The sequence below is a fragment of the Melanotaenia boesemani genome, chromosome 5 (genome assembly GCF_017639745.1).
Source record: "Melanotaenia boesemani isolate fMelBoe1 chromosome 5, fMelBoe1.pri, whole genome shotgun sequence".
Lineage (NCBI taxonomy): Eukaryota > Metazoa > Chordata > Actinopteri > Atheriniformes > Melanotaeniidae > Melanotaenia > Melanotaenia boesemani.
In genome coordinates this window covers 13,490,813-13,504,602 of record NC_055686.1, presented here as the reverse complement: position 1 = coordinate 13,504,602, position 13,790 = coordinate 13,490,813, and the positions used below count along the sequence as shown (strand labels likewise).

The 13,790-nt window shown below is 38.2% G+C and overlaps 1 protein-coding gene across 1 annotated transcript; it reads left to right on the top strand.

Annotated features, from left to right (window-relative positions):
- The first annotated feature begins 9,001 nt into the window (after positions 1–9,001).
- On the top strand, positions 9,002–13,578 carry tmem256 (transmembrane protein 256). Its single transcript, XM_041985140.1, has 4 exons — positions 9,002–9,116; positions 9,763–9,800; positions 10,191–10,271; positions 12,875–13,578. The coding sequence occupies exons 1-4, from the start codon at positions 9,035–9,037 to the stop codon at positions 13,016–13,018; spliced, it is 345 nt and encodes a 114-aa protein (XP_041841074.1). The 5' UTR covers positions 9,002–9,034; the 3' UTR covers positions 13,019–13,578.
- The last annotated feature ends 212 nt before the right edge of the window (positions 13,579–13,790 follow it).

The following is a 13,790-nucleotide window of genomic DNA, read 5'->3' as shown; positions in this document are numbered from 1 at the left end:
AAGTCAGTTTTGTAAGGTCTTGTGGCATAAAAAAACATCCAGCTAGGTTTCAAGAAATGATGAGGTATTGGTTGTTTTAAAATTTACCTTGAATAATACAGCATAGATAAAAATAAATAAAAAAATAGGTAAGAAGTGTCCTTAAATACCCTGCTTCAGACCTAAATTTCATGGGTTTCAAGTGCAGGGAAATTTCTCTGCAACACAGCAATAAGAAGAAATAATGCTAATCTTTGTTTTTCTGCTGTGATGAAATATAGTATGAATTTAAAAAATATAAGGTTTCGGTAATATTCTTTTTTTTTTTTTCTCTGAAAAGAAATGAACACACACAGATACATCTTCAGTGTGAACATAAAATACTGTTTTACAACTGTGAAATTAGAGAGAAATATGCTTTTAAAAATGCATTTTGTTAACACAGCAGAAGTAAGAAGCAATGTCTTTCCTGTAATTTGGTAGAACGAGACCTTTCATGTGTTTAACAAGGGGGAAGAAGGCCATGAAACTTTTATGTGCCGGTGGAAGAGGACTGACTGTCTTGTTTATCCAGCAGTGCTCTGTGTCAGGCAAGTTCATAAAAGCTTCAACTCACAGTTTGCAGGAGAGTAAAACTCTGTTTCAAGTAAAGAATGATTTTATTTTGTCCTTGGGAGCATAAAATGTGGGTGTCTGTAGTCATTACAAACACCCAAACACTGTATGCATCCCCTTAGGTTTAAAGATATCTTACTCATTAAACTGCTAAGATTTGCAGTGGGTTTCTACATTGTATTCCCAACTCAGAGTTTAAGGTCCAGTCCAAATCCCTCCCCTTAGCCTTCTGTTTTGCAGAGGTTAGTTCTCCCTTTTTGTGGGAATTGTGAAGTAATGGCCATCTACCCATGTAACAGCAGCTTTGGGGGAGATTGGGATGGATGATCACTGCTCTTTCATTCCCAGCAGAAACTGTGACTTTACCTCTGTAAACTGGAGTATAGGGACAAGTAGAAGACTTGGGCCTGGATATTTTTATGCCTACCCAGATCCAACTTCATGCTTTTTTTTTTACAGTGGGAAGTTTAAAAAGTTTTTTTTTTTTTTTGAGCTCTATGTAGTTCACTTGAGAGACAAATGAATCAATGATGATGCGTCAGTGGAATGAACAACATAGCTAAACATAAATGTCCAATAGTCCCCTGACTTATACCCCTGCTGGTATTCAGTCTTGTTTTGAGTTGCTCAGTGGATTGGATGATTGATGAGTAATAAGAAAAACAGAAACAATTATTGAGCATTTTTACATTTTTCACTCTCAGTTCAGTCAAGCTATGATTGTCTCCAATCTCGACCTGTCCCGTACTGAAGCTCCTCTACAGGTATTATACTGTTTCTCTTCTCTCAGAAAAAAGAAAAGGCAGTTTTAGAAACCCTGATTCTCTTATTTACATTCCTTGGTTTTAATTCTGACCACCACGGCACTGGACAGCAAGGCTCAACCTCCAATCACCAGCCACTCATCCTCTTGACTAAACCAAAGCTAAAAATCCCCATCCTCCTGTTAATCAACCTCTCTGATGACTGGAGGTGGGCTGTTGCTCACCTATTTAACCAACATTTGCCTTTTTAGAATATTAAAAGCCTCATTATGTTGAAGTCATACGCACAGACCTCCATCCCTCTCCTCAGACTCAGCCTTGCATTTAGCTCCTGGCAACCGTCTGCCCATCAATGCGGCGGCATGGAAATTCAAGCATTGTTGAAAAACAAGCATTCAGAAGGGGTCTCATTAGAGGTGTGAAAACGCAGTCATAAAGCCTGAAGATGGGAGGAATAAACAAGGTGAGGTGAACGAGATTGATGACCTGCATCGCAGCAGCAGCACCTCCAATGATGCCAAGATTTGAACAGTAATGTCGTGCACCAGCTTTGATTAAGATGCTCCTTCTTTCCTGCCTCAAACACACAAATACTGTGGGACTCGATCACTGCTGGGGGTACACAATTAAATGTGTTTTTAGAAACTCTACAGATAAAGCATGAGTTGTTTTCCCTTACAAAATATCATGAAAAGAAGTCCACAGGCTTCACAGCAGCATGTCAATGCTTTAGTGACAAAGTCAAAATGCTGTTTGAATGCACTTTTACCAGGTTGCACTATTGGTTACATCAGCATTCTGCAAGGTGCTAATGAGCTCCAAAATCATGATATACAAAAGGAAAGCAATACATTTATTTTCACTGATCCTGAAGTTTGAGATATTGATGGACTGACATGCCAAAAAAAAAAAAGTCATCAAACTCAATTTTTAGCTTTGCTGAGTTAACATGAATATACTTGTTTGTTACCAATCTGGATGCAGCTTTACTATATGCTTTCACCCTCTTTTTCAGACAGCTTCTGTTTTACATTTACTTCCATAGAGGATTAAAACCCTTTTCTGAGTTCAAATAAGTGAACCTGCCAACATCTTCCTTTCAGAGAAGGGGGAAAGCTTTTAATTAACACTCATTCCATGTCAAATGACTGTGGCTGTTGTGGGTATTCAGCTCTGACTGGCATTGATAGTAATGTATTAGCTTGATGCACATTTAATTTTTAATTAGTCTAAAATTCTGCACTGCAAGCTGTAAAAGCTGGCATGGTTCAATTTTTCCTTTATGAAAAGACATTCACTGCCCTTGGCCCACATTAGATTGTGAGCCAAGATTTCCATATTTCTTCCATCTAAAATCAGTCTGATCAGAGATTCCAGCTGACATGTTTACACGATGGAAAGATTTAATACAATCATATGCGCATTGTGTTCTGATTTGGAAGAAGATTTTATCAAATACCTGTGTGAACAACTTGTTTTGATCTTTCCGACAAAAACGTATCCACCACAGTCCAGTTCTGTTTTGCTGACACCATTTTTCCTGGTCTGTCTTGAAACTCATTAACCTAATCCCCACTGGTTTAAGCATGCACAGACATCCACCACAGACACAAATAAAATGGGTGTATACAGGTTGTCGCAGTAATAAAGCCAGAATTTGTCAAGGCAGATATTCAAATTGGTCTTAATCTCGTGTGTTGAAGCAGTGGTGGCTAAATGCTAATGGTAAGTTCAAGATAATGAAGCCATGTAATGTTCCAAATTACTTAACTTGAACAAGAGAAAAAAACCTCAGTTTGACAAAAGCAAGCAAGCAATTGTATCTAAGCATGAAAGAAATATCCAGCCTAAACAAATCCATGAAATGACTGACAAACTAGCAAAGAATGGATGGCAAACCAGGACTTGTAAGCAGCTGCTTTGAGCCACAGGTGCACATAATCAGTCGCCATAGCAACACTACCAGCCACTCCTAGAGGAGAGACAGGTAGATGGAGTAAAGGGGAGACATAAAAAAGGAAGAGAGGGAAACTACAGACCCTAACACACGTGGTGATGGAGGAACTGAAAGCATTAGCAGGGTTGTATTTTACTCGACTACAAAAAAACTGGCGCCTCACTTGTTGCATCTGGCTTATGTTTGCACTCCAAAGGAGATACTACACACAAGAAAAATGCATTGTGTCTTATAAAAACACAAAGAAAATTAACAGAAGAGAACAGCTGCTTAGAGAAAACTGATGAAAAAAAATTATTTCAACAACTATATTTATGGAGTTTGTAGAGGTTGGCAACCAATGTTTTCAAATGGTAAATATTTTGTATAGTTTTTGACCTCTTAAAGTATTGTTACACAGCACTCATTCACACATACTTATGCAACACTTTTAGTCAATATAGTGTTGCAAGTGCATCCTGTGCACCTTGACGAATGGAAGAAAGCCAGTGACGATCCAAATGGCAGATGACTTTACCTTCTGAGCCACAACCATCCTTCATTTTACTTCGGGAAATAATTCAGGGCTGCATGGGCGGGAAAATATGCCAGATTCTCCTCATTGTTTTTCATTATAAAAGCCATAAAGCCATTTCTAAATGTAACCAATGAAATTACATTTAAAATAGATGTGTTAACCTTTTGTGTTCATCATCCAGCTTTTGGGACTTGGTTATTTTGACTTGGACACCAGCAAAGCACTAATCAGTCACAAGGAACGAGCTCTTGAAGGAACGAGACAGTAAAAGCAGCTTTCAGAGCTGAACACCATCCAGCCTGAACAGAGCATTGCAGCTCAGAAAAGATTGCGGGAGTTCTGCCTGGAGAAGCCACAGCCAGAATAATCGGCCTGTTCTCACTTATACAGAAACTATGACAAGTAATTGCATCTGTAGTGCCTGTTTAGAACATGCTGGTTACATTGTGTACACGAATGTACCATGTATCATCCAGCACACCCGATTAAGTAACAATCAAGAGCTTTTCTAAACTATAGAATTTGTATGTACTGTATGCATTACTAACTTTTTATTTATTATTTTTATTTTCTGTTACTATATTCTTCTTCTTGTGTGTATCAGCTTCTTTTGTTATTTCTGGGTCAAAGAGAATGAAAGCGACTGTGGAGCACATTTAGAGAAATTAAATCCAGTCTCAGCACTATTGAACTAATGTATTCAGGATTAATTCAACTTCCACCTACATTATTTGTGTGTTTTTTTAATCATGTCAATTTACTGAATGATACTAAAGGGATCTGAAATTTGAAATTTCCATTTTGGGCCACATTCTGGTGTTAAAATTTCATCTGTATTTTTATTTTTAGCATCTTGAGTAGGAAGCATTTGTTTGCAAATGGGGCCAGAAACTGAGTCTGGATCAAAATATCCATACATGCAACCTTGTCATTACATTTTAAAATGTTACCAATGCACATTTCTTTCCACACATAAGAACCAGTAGATATCTTCTCCATCTACTAGCAGTCTGCAGTCGCCCATGAAACCTTGTGAACCAGCCAAAACAGGCACCTTTTGGTACCAATAAATGACAAAATTATACAGAAATAGCGACTGTAGACTAGCTTAGAATAAACCATTTCAGCTACAATACTTGTCACTTCAGTGCAGAGTCTCTTTATTATCCAAATTCTCAGCAAATCCCATTAAGACATAAAAACAATACATCTTCCAATAATTAATCTGATGCTCTCAACCACAAGCCCATGATTTATTATGATTATGTAAATTATTAAGAACTGATCTTAAAAACTGAGAACCACTTTCAACAGTTAGTTTTTATTTAAACAAATATGACTTTTTATCGGCACTTAAATCCACAGTTTGCAACAGGACAGTGTATGCAGAGCTGGGACACAATAAGTTATTGGGCTCTTGTTGACGGAGATTAAGAAGCATATATCACAGTGGAACGGTGAGGCTCATTTATACGTTTTCAAAAAGTGTTTAGACATCAGTGAAGATCAAAAGGCAGAGAAATACAATACATCATGATGCAGCTGCAAAGCCAACACTTGTTAGCAGAGTGAATTAGTGATGGCGCTGCATTTTCCTAATGAAACTTCACTCCCTTAGAGCCCTGGATTATGTGATCACTGGAAGGGCTGGTACCAGCCACGATTAAACACAACTTGATTTGGCACAAGAACAAATAAAAGCATTCTGATTGGGTTCTATTATATGCGCAGCACAAGGGTAGAAATGCATTTATTCCCAGCTATGAAACCATCTTTGCCTCACTGTTACCAGGTTCCCCCCAGCTAGGATATTTTTTAGCCTAATTGCTGCCGGTGGCTAAATCCTTTCCATTTGCATCGATCCTTTGAAGAGAGATGCAGATGAGCTTAACGAGTGTGCTAATTATGCTCGCCTGGCGTGGGGAGGCTTGCTGCATCTGCAACTTTGTGTGCATATGTGAGTATGTCTGTAAGGATATTTGAGAGTTTATGCTTGGGCATGCCGGAGTGTGTGCTTTTGCATGCATTGTTGTGGGCATTCCTGCTGGGGACAAACAGCTAGAAAATGGAAAAGGGGCGACTTAATATCTTAGAAGAGATTAATGATGACTTTAGATTAGTCAGATCATCCCTTCAGTAATTAGAACGACCTGTCAGTATCTGCAGATGGTAGAAATTGGAAGTATTTTGCTGCAGACATGCTGACATGTGATGAGAAACAAACACTATATAGTGTGTTTGTGTGTACCTGAGGCTGATTTGGACCAGGGTATGTGTGTGTCACTCTGCCAGCCAGTGTAATGGCAATGACTGGTGTTGTCTCCTCGGGCAAACAATGGCCTGGACTCACAGACAAAATGTCACTCGACAGGCCTGTCTCTTCCATCTCTCAGCCTCTCTCCTCCCGCTTTCTCTCTCTTCCCTTTCCTCCTCTTTGCTCAAAGGGATGTAATGACACAGAGGATTGACAGAGCAGCAGCATTAAAACCTGGGACACTGGGTACAATACGTACATTTACAACCAAACATCTTGAATATGTGAAATCAACCTAACAGATAAATAAATGGTTGTGATTGCAGGTTTTTCAAAGCAAGCAGAAGGCAGCACATCAGGTTTAATGGTGAATTTTAGATATGTTTGGTTTCTTTTTAAACCTTGGGGAAGATAGCAGGGCTAGCAAAGCAATGCTTTCAGCACTCCAAAGAATCTTGAATTGCAGTCCTGATTTCCTGAAACTGAAAACCACAGCAGAGGAAATGGATAAAATGTCTGACATTCTGACAGAATTACAATTAGATCTTCCCATTTCAAAAAGCATTAGTCATACTACAGTTTGTTTCTTGAAATAATGAGGTCTTTGGGGGGGTTTTGCTGTGTATCAGTTTGTTTTGTTACCTGCAGAAGAAAAACAAAGCCGGAGCTTCATTTTCATGTTGATGAGACAGCCAGTTTCCACTTTATTTGAGGTCCACTGATAGTCTTTGCCAAGCAAAGAGGCATCACCACAAGATAAATTGAACTGCTTGGCTAACAAGAATACAATATTAGAAATTCAAAATATACCAGTATGATAATAATAACAATAATGTAATAGAATAAATTGGAAATAAAGTGTGATTTAACGTGTGCATGAAGAAGAAAACATTCAGAATAAAAACATGTTTGCCACTTCCTTCCATTGGTATAAGTTGTATTATCTAGGCTGCAAGAAAATTTAACTGTTTCCATCAAAAAGAACTATCCAGTCCATTTTCTGTTCAGAGCAAGTAACACTCTGATCGTTGTGCAGTTATTTTTGTTTTTCACAAGAGCCTGATGTTGCCTCAGACAGGAGCTTACGAACTTCAAGACATTCCACGGCCAAACAATGTGAGGGGACTGGACACTTACGTGCACACATCTCAATTTGAACACACTGAGGATTTGCAAAGAGTAAAGCAGTCACAGGAGAGCAGAGGAGAGAAGAAGAAGAGGGTCAGCTGAAGTGAGATGGATGTTGGCTCTTGACAGAACCCTTACAGCAGACTGCTGCTGGGACTTTGAGACAATTTGCTACTTGTCTGTGGGAACAAGATCTAAAATCATGCTTTATTGTTGTCCTTGCTGTCCAATTTGCCATGGGCTGGAATGAAAATGACCCTTGTGAGTGGATTGTGAGCAGTGTAACCAACCATCCATCTGCATACAGCCCTGCATGTGCTGCAAATCATACTAACAGCAAAGTTACAGTGGCCCTGAAGTGGAAAACACAACAACAACAACAACAACAACAAAAAAGCATGCTGCACAATTTCACAAAAAGCAATATTTTGCAAAATAAATAAATAAAAATAAATAAATAAAAAATAAATAAACTCTACAACACAAAATACCACACAAGATCCAAAGTCTTATTTTTATTTATTTATTTTTTGCAAAACAATTCCTAAAATGTGACCTTACTCAAAACACAAATCACAAAATTCAAATTTTAAATTTGTGAAGCAACACTTTGCAAGGCTTGTAACTCATAAGGCTTATTTTTAATTAGTACCATGGTCATTAAAATGTGTTAATTGTATACATTGTGTTAATGCAGTGTCAAAGTCAGCTAAGGACAAGGCGTAACGGAAACTATGGTTTAGTGACTCCAGTAATGTAGTGTGACCCTGAGTAATTTCAATATGATAATTGGAAAAAGTCCCTCTGCCCCTTCCACGCACACAGAGATCCACACACAAACTTTGCCATATCAGAAAGATATGCAGCTCCCCCTTTTGGCTGGATCTCTACAGGGATTAGTGGGTTTCATTAAATTGGAACATCAGCATTACTTGCAAACAGTAGAGGATATCAAACAATAGGAGCAATTCACCAGACTTCCACCTTAGTTTCCCATATTGCAGTGAAGGACAAATTCCAAGTGCTGAACAAAAATGCACTTAGGCGGGGGGATCCTTTTGTGTGCTCATGGAAGCCTGAAGCCTGCCGAGGAGAAAATGAGTTAATAATACTAAAACACTTTAAATTGGCCCTGCCATGACAAATGCATTTGAGTCGTAAGGACTTGTAACTTTGATTCTTTTTTTTCCATTTGCAAAAAATGTTTCAGCTCATACTGTCTGTTAAGCTTACTTATTATAGCAACTGTGTAACATTAACAGCACATGTGGTTTACTACAGTCCCTCTGATTCCTTAATGTCAAACTCAATACTATATGAAAGCTGTAAAAGTCTAAACTGATCAACAATAGAAGCATAAAAAGCCTACACTAATATAAGCTTGGCCACACAAAACCTAATGGCACTGCAGTGACTTATTGAGTGGTAAGTTAGTAACAGATATGTTTGACAAAGTCGATAAATTTGCCCCATGGGCCAAATCTGTTGCACGACAGTCACCATTTTGATTCAAGCGGAAGTCCAAAGTGCTGGCTTGATTCCCAGGCGATGCTGCTTTCATTGACTTAATATAATAGCGTAATTTAGACAACTTAACCACAACAAATGTCAAAAAGAAAAATGTCACACTTGTAGGACACATAGACTATTTATAGATCTGTAATATTTCCCTCAGTATTTTTTTTAGTGTATTTTGTGTGTGTGTGTGCATTTTCATATTTACGTAAACACGGAAATGTGTCATGGGGTCTTCGACATCGGAATTTACAAGTACACAGTAAATGCAACACCGCCATCACTCTTTTGCTCTGTTGTAAAACATGACCGCTTCTGTTTTGGTACGAAGGTTAGCAGCTCTGTCAGGGGCTTCGGCGGTGGGAGCCGGGGCTTACGGAGCACACGGTAGGCCACTAACACAACCTTATACTTAGCTTAACTTAGTTTAGCGATAACCAGTCACGAAATATAATCACTTTAATGTCTACCATTCCAGACTCCGTCGCAAATTATGTTCATTTATGATTTACTTAGTATTAAAGTTGTTGCATAACTGTAAAATTTGATTGTGTGTATTGATATGATATTTAATATGCTAATACGTAATTCGGCATTAAATTGATCCATTTTGCTGCATGTTGTTTTGGTAAAAGAGACCATTTCATAACCAAGGTGATCCGCCTCCAAACTGTTAATGGGAAGCGTGATGACTTGACGTACAAATTTGTGGGAGAAAAGTGGACGTTGTGGAATTCAAATGACTCATAAATGCATAATGTCATTTTTAAAGGGTTACTTGAAGCAGTAGCAGTGTTAAACAGGAGCTGCAGTAACCCAGTGCTGTGTGAGGATAAGGGGGGCAAAAGTTGTTTATGAAAAAGACGTTTTACAATTGTAGTTCTGTGAGAAAAAAATAAAAATAGTTCTCTTGATTCCTGGTCGACCTTTAGATATTAAGTTTATAATCACTGTGTCTATCAAGGTTACATACATGTAACGTTTTATTCCACATGCAGAAGTGTGTTTTTCTGATCAACATTTTGTACTTTAGGTTTCAAAAACAATGACCCGGACGACTATCAGAGAGTGGTATGTTACTGTTCATATCTTAGTTTAATCCTTGGTTGTAGTCATTCTGTAGTATGTTTTATTATACTGACTGACTCTAAGTTACATTGCTTCTTTTGAGGTCAAATTTATCTTTTTTTTTTTTTTTTTTTTTTTTTAAATCAAAAGATGGGAAAATATATATGGCTTAATTGGTGGAAGACATTCCCTTGAGGGATTATCTAACTTGGGACTTATTTAAAATGGTCTAATAGAGGTTTTACACCCATATAACCAATATCATGTGCATTTCACCTAAAGATGCCTGATAGTAACCAATCATCTCTTACAATCATGGCTCATTAAATAATCTTTTTTTTCCAGAAAATGTTTTTTTTTTAAAATTCTGTCTCTGTATTTCTGCCTCTCCAGCTATATGAAACTGCCAACAAATACCATTTCTACCACAGCCTGGCTCTTCTTGGTGCGGCCCACTGTGGCAAACCTGTTTTGGTGAGTATGGAGACCGAAGATACTGGGGCATCCTTTAAGCAGAACTAGTGTAGAAGTGTCATTTTGCTTTAATTTTACAGCAAAGTGAACTGCATCCCCCAGCCAGTAATGGAAGTGTTTAAAAGTATGTTTGTCTACAACATTAGCTTTGCAAGGTCCCATTATACCAAACAACTAACTCAAGAACAATTTGTAGCCCTTCCCAGCAGGATCTTATAAATTATATGTGGGAATTGAGGAACAATTTAAAACCACTTTCTGTATTTCCAAAGAGACGACTACATTTGCATCCCCTCTTTCAGAATGAGCTACCATTCTGTTTATTTTCTAGTTTCAGCAGCTTGCAACACCTGGTGTGTTTGATTATGTTATTTTACAGTAGCTGAAAAAGAAGTGGGAGAGGAATTGATACCTTGGAGAGAAGCTAATTATCGCACGATAGGAATGCAAATGAACGCGAGTCTCTGCATCAAATCCTGAACTGGGGGAGAAACGTATCTTATAACTTAATGGTACTTAAAAATAGTAAATGTTTTTGTGAACCCGGGGCCTTATGTACAAACGTTTTGTACGTATCAAAATGTTCAGTACACCATGTTCCATGCACAGGACGGCATGTACCAAAAAACTACTTTACAGGGATCTTTCAACCTTGCGCCAATTTCTGACCTGCCACGAGAATGTGTGTACCCCACGCACACTCTTGTCATTTGAAAGTGACACAGTATTAAAATGCTCCCTTATACACTGAAATATGTTAATGTAAACTTTCTGAAGTCAAAATGGACTTTTATATATTATATCTTTTATATAATTCTCCTTTTTTGACTTTTCTGGTGTGTTTCTCATCGTTATTTAGATTAAAAGTGAAAGTATGCCATTTATTTATTGTCATTTGCTTATTTATTAATGGGGGAAGACAAGGCGGTCCTGGAGCTGCTCAATTCTAAGTCATTTGGGATGTATCAAGGGAAACTGCACAGGAACAAGCATAAGCACAGATTCATACGTCTGAATATTTTTGGGCGTACGCACTTTCCCATTTTTGGTTGTACACCATCCGTGAAAGTTACGCAGTCTTTTTACTTTAATTTGATTAGAAACTACATTGAATGTACTGAAGCACAGTGGTGTGGTGGTTAGCATCGCAACCTCACAGCAAGAAGGTCGCTTTTTCGAACCTCAGCTGTGGAGGAGGTTTGCACGTTCTCCCCATGCGAACTCCACATTCTCCGAGTTCTCCGGCTTCCTCCCTCAGTCCAAAGACATACATGCTAGGTTAATTGGTCACTCTAAATTCTCCTTTGAAGTGAGTGTGATTGGTTGTTAGTCTCTCTGTGATGGTCCTCTGATGGACTGGAGACCTGTCCAGAGTGTACCCTGCCTCTCCCTGCAACCCTGAATTGGACTAAGCAAGGAAGGAAGGAAGGAAGGAAAAACCAACACACTTTCAGTTTTGTGTCTTGTAACAACAATTTCAGGGCCTGAAGTTTACTGCAGGATTTACAACTTCACCTCAGAAAGAGTATAAATGATCCGTTGTGTTTTTAATTTATGACATATAAGTTGTTTTTATAATGTGAAGCAATGCTACACTTTTGTTTTCTGTCAGAAATGCAGCAAGGTGTCATACTTGTGGAAGATATTAACAAATCTGCATTAAAAGTCCTGTGTTGTTCTTAATGTAACACTTGGTATTAAACAGATGTAACACCAAGTGACTCTATTCAGATACATAGATGATAACAAGATTAAAACAAAACTGTTCAGGAAATCATGTAAATGTGGATTCAGCACACAAAGCAGGATTAAAACAAAATCCAGAAATTCTCTGAAACCTCAACAATATGAGGATTTCAGATATTTTTAGCGATCAAGAGCAATTTGATTTTAGCAGAACTCATCAAAAGGGAAGAGATTAAGTAGAGAAGACGTAGAGCAAAGAGGTCAAAGTTACAGAATAGACCATAGCAAAAAGCTAGGACAAAAGGACTTGTAATTTATTGACTTTTGCAGCTCAGTCAACAAAATACAGCAACGTTACAGAATTTCAGGCTCTAAATTTGAAGAGCGGTAAAACCTTTCAACATGGGGAAAACATAATATTAATATGTCATTTATGAGGAACTCCTGCTCCTCTCGAAGCACAGTGAACCTAAAAGCTTGTGGTACTTCATGCTGAATGAAGTGTTGTCCATCATCAGAGGAAAATGGTGACTAAAATAAAATTGACTTGTACTGCTGAAATATTTAGATTCAGGTGATTTTCCATCTTCTGACTGTGATCTGCTATGTTTAACGATATCTGTAATGTTGTGTTTTGTTTTCTCTTTGAAACCGTGCTCAAAGCTAAAGATTGCATACTTGAAACAATACCTGAACATATTTGTTTATTTAATAAGAATATAAAATACAAGTCTGTGCACAGCTTTGGCCTGGGTAGATTTGTTCATGTGTCCAGAGATACTAAGATATGAGTATTTTTTTGTACAGTGTGTGTGCCATGGGGTTACAAATATGTACAAATGACAGCTTGACAAGTTCAGTCTGTTAAAGACTTCCTGTTTTACAAATACTGAGATAAAAATGTCTTCTCTCCTCAGGCCGGTACCATCCTGATCGCAGGCATGGGGATGTTCTGCGGACCTCTTTACCACCAGGCTCTAACAGGGGACCCTAGCTTAAGCAAAATGGCTCCCATGGGTGGTGTAGCTATGATTGCTGGCTGGCTGGCCATGATTCTCTGAACTGTGACCACTCGCATCTTCTCCACAGGGCCACCAAGTGACACCAAACTGTCAGACCTCTAATAGATGGACTGAAGAGCTTGTAGGAGTTTGCTGCAGGGTAGTGCTGCGTTGTAATGTCACCCATCCAACTTCTGCCTGCCTCTGGGATGTGGATGTCAGCAGGGGATAAGGTCGCAACAGGATTATTACTTCTCTGCCACTGCTGTCTGTCTCTGACTGGTGCCCTTTGATTTTTATGTTCAACTGGATGAAGAAATTAATGCAGTTTTGGAATTTTCTAACACCAACATGTTATGGGATTTTTCTTTTATCATGTCAGCAGCGGCACATGTTTATGCTGCTGCTGACATGTTTGTTATCAAGCTTTGGATGAATTCTGAAGAAATTTTGCATTTAGTATTGAATGCTTGTTGTCAAATGAAGAAACCAACCTAAGGACTGAATGATCATTTGTCAGATCAATGTACCATTCTCATTATTTCTGTTTTGACCACTGGTGAAGAAATGGGACTTCTTGTGATCATTGGAAATAAATGAATTAAAATTGTATTCAAGTCTGCAGTGAATAATCATATTTTCTACCCGGTATTTCCTCTAAATGTAAATATTAGTGCAATTTTTTTACACTTTGAAAATAAAAGACCCAAGGTGCACGAGCGATATTTAACACTCAGGATATTAGACAGCACATCAAGTGAGCTACAACAGCCAAGTCCTCAGTCTCACTGTTCTTACAATAACTTTTAACTTCGCCATAATTCATATCAGT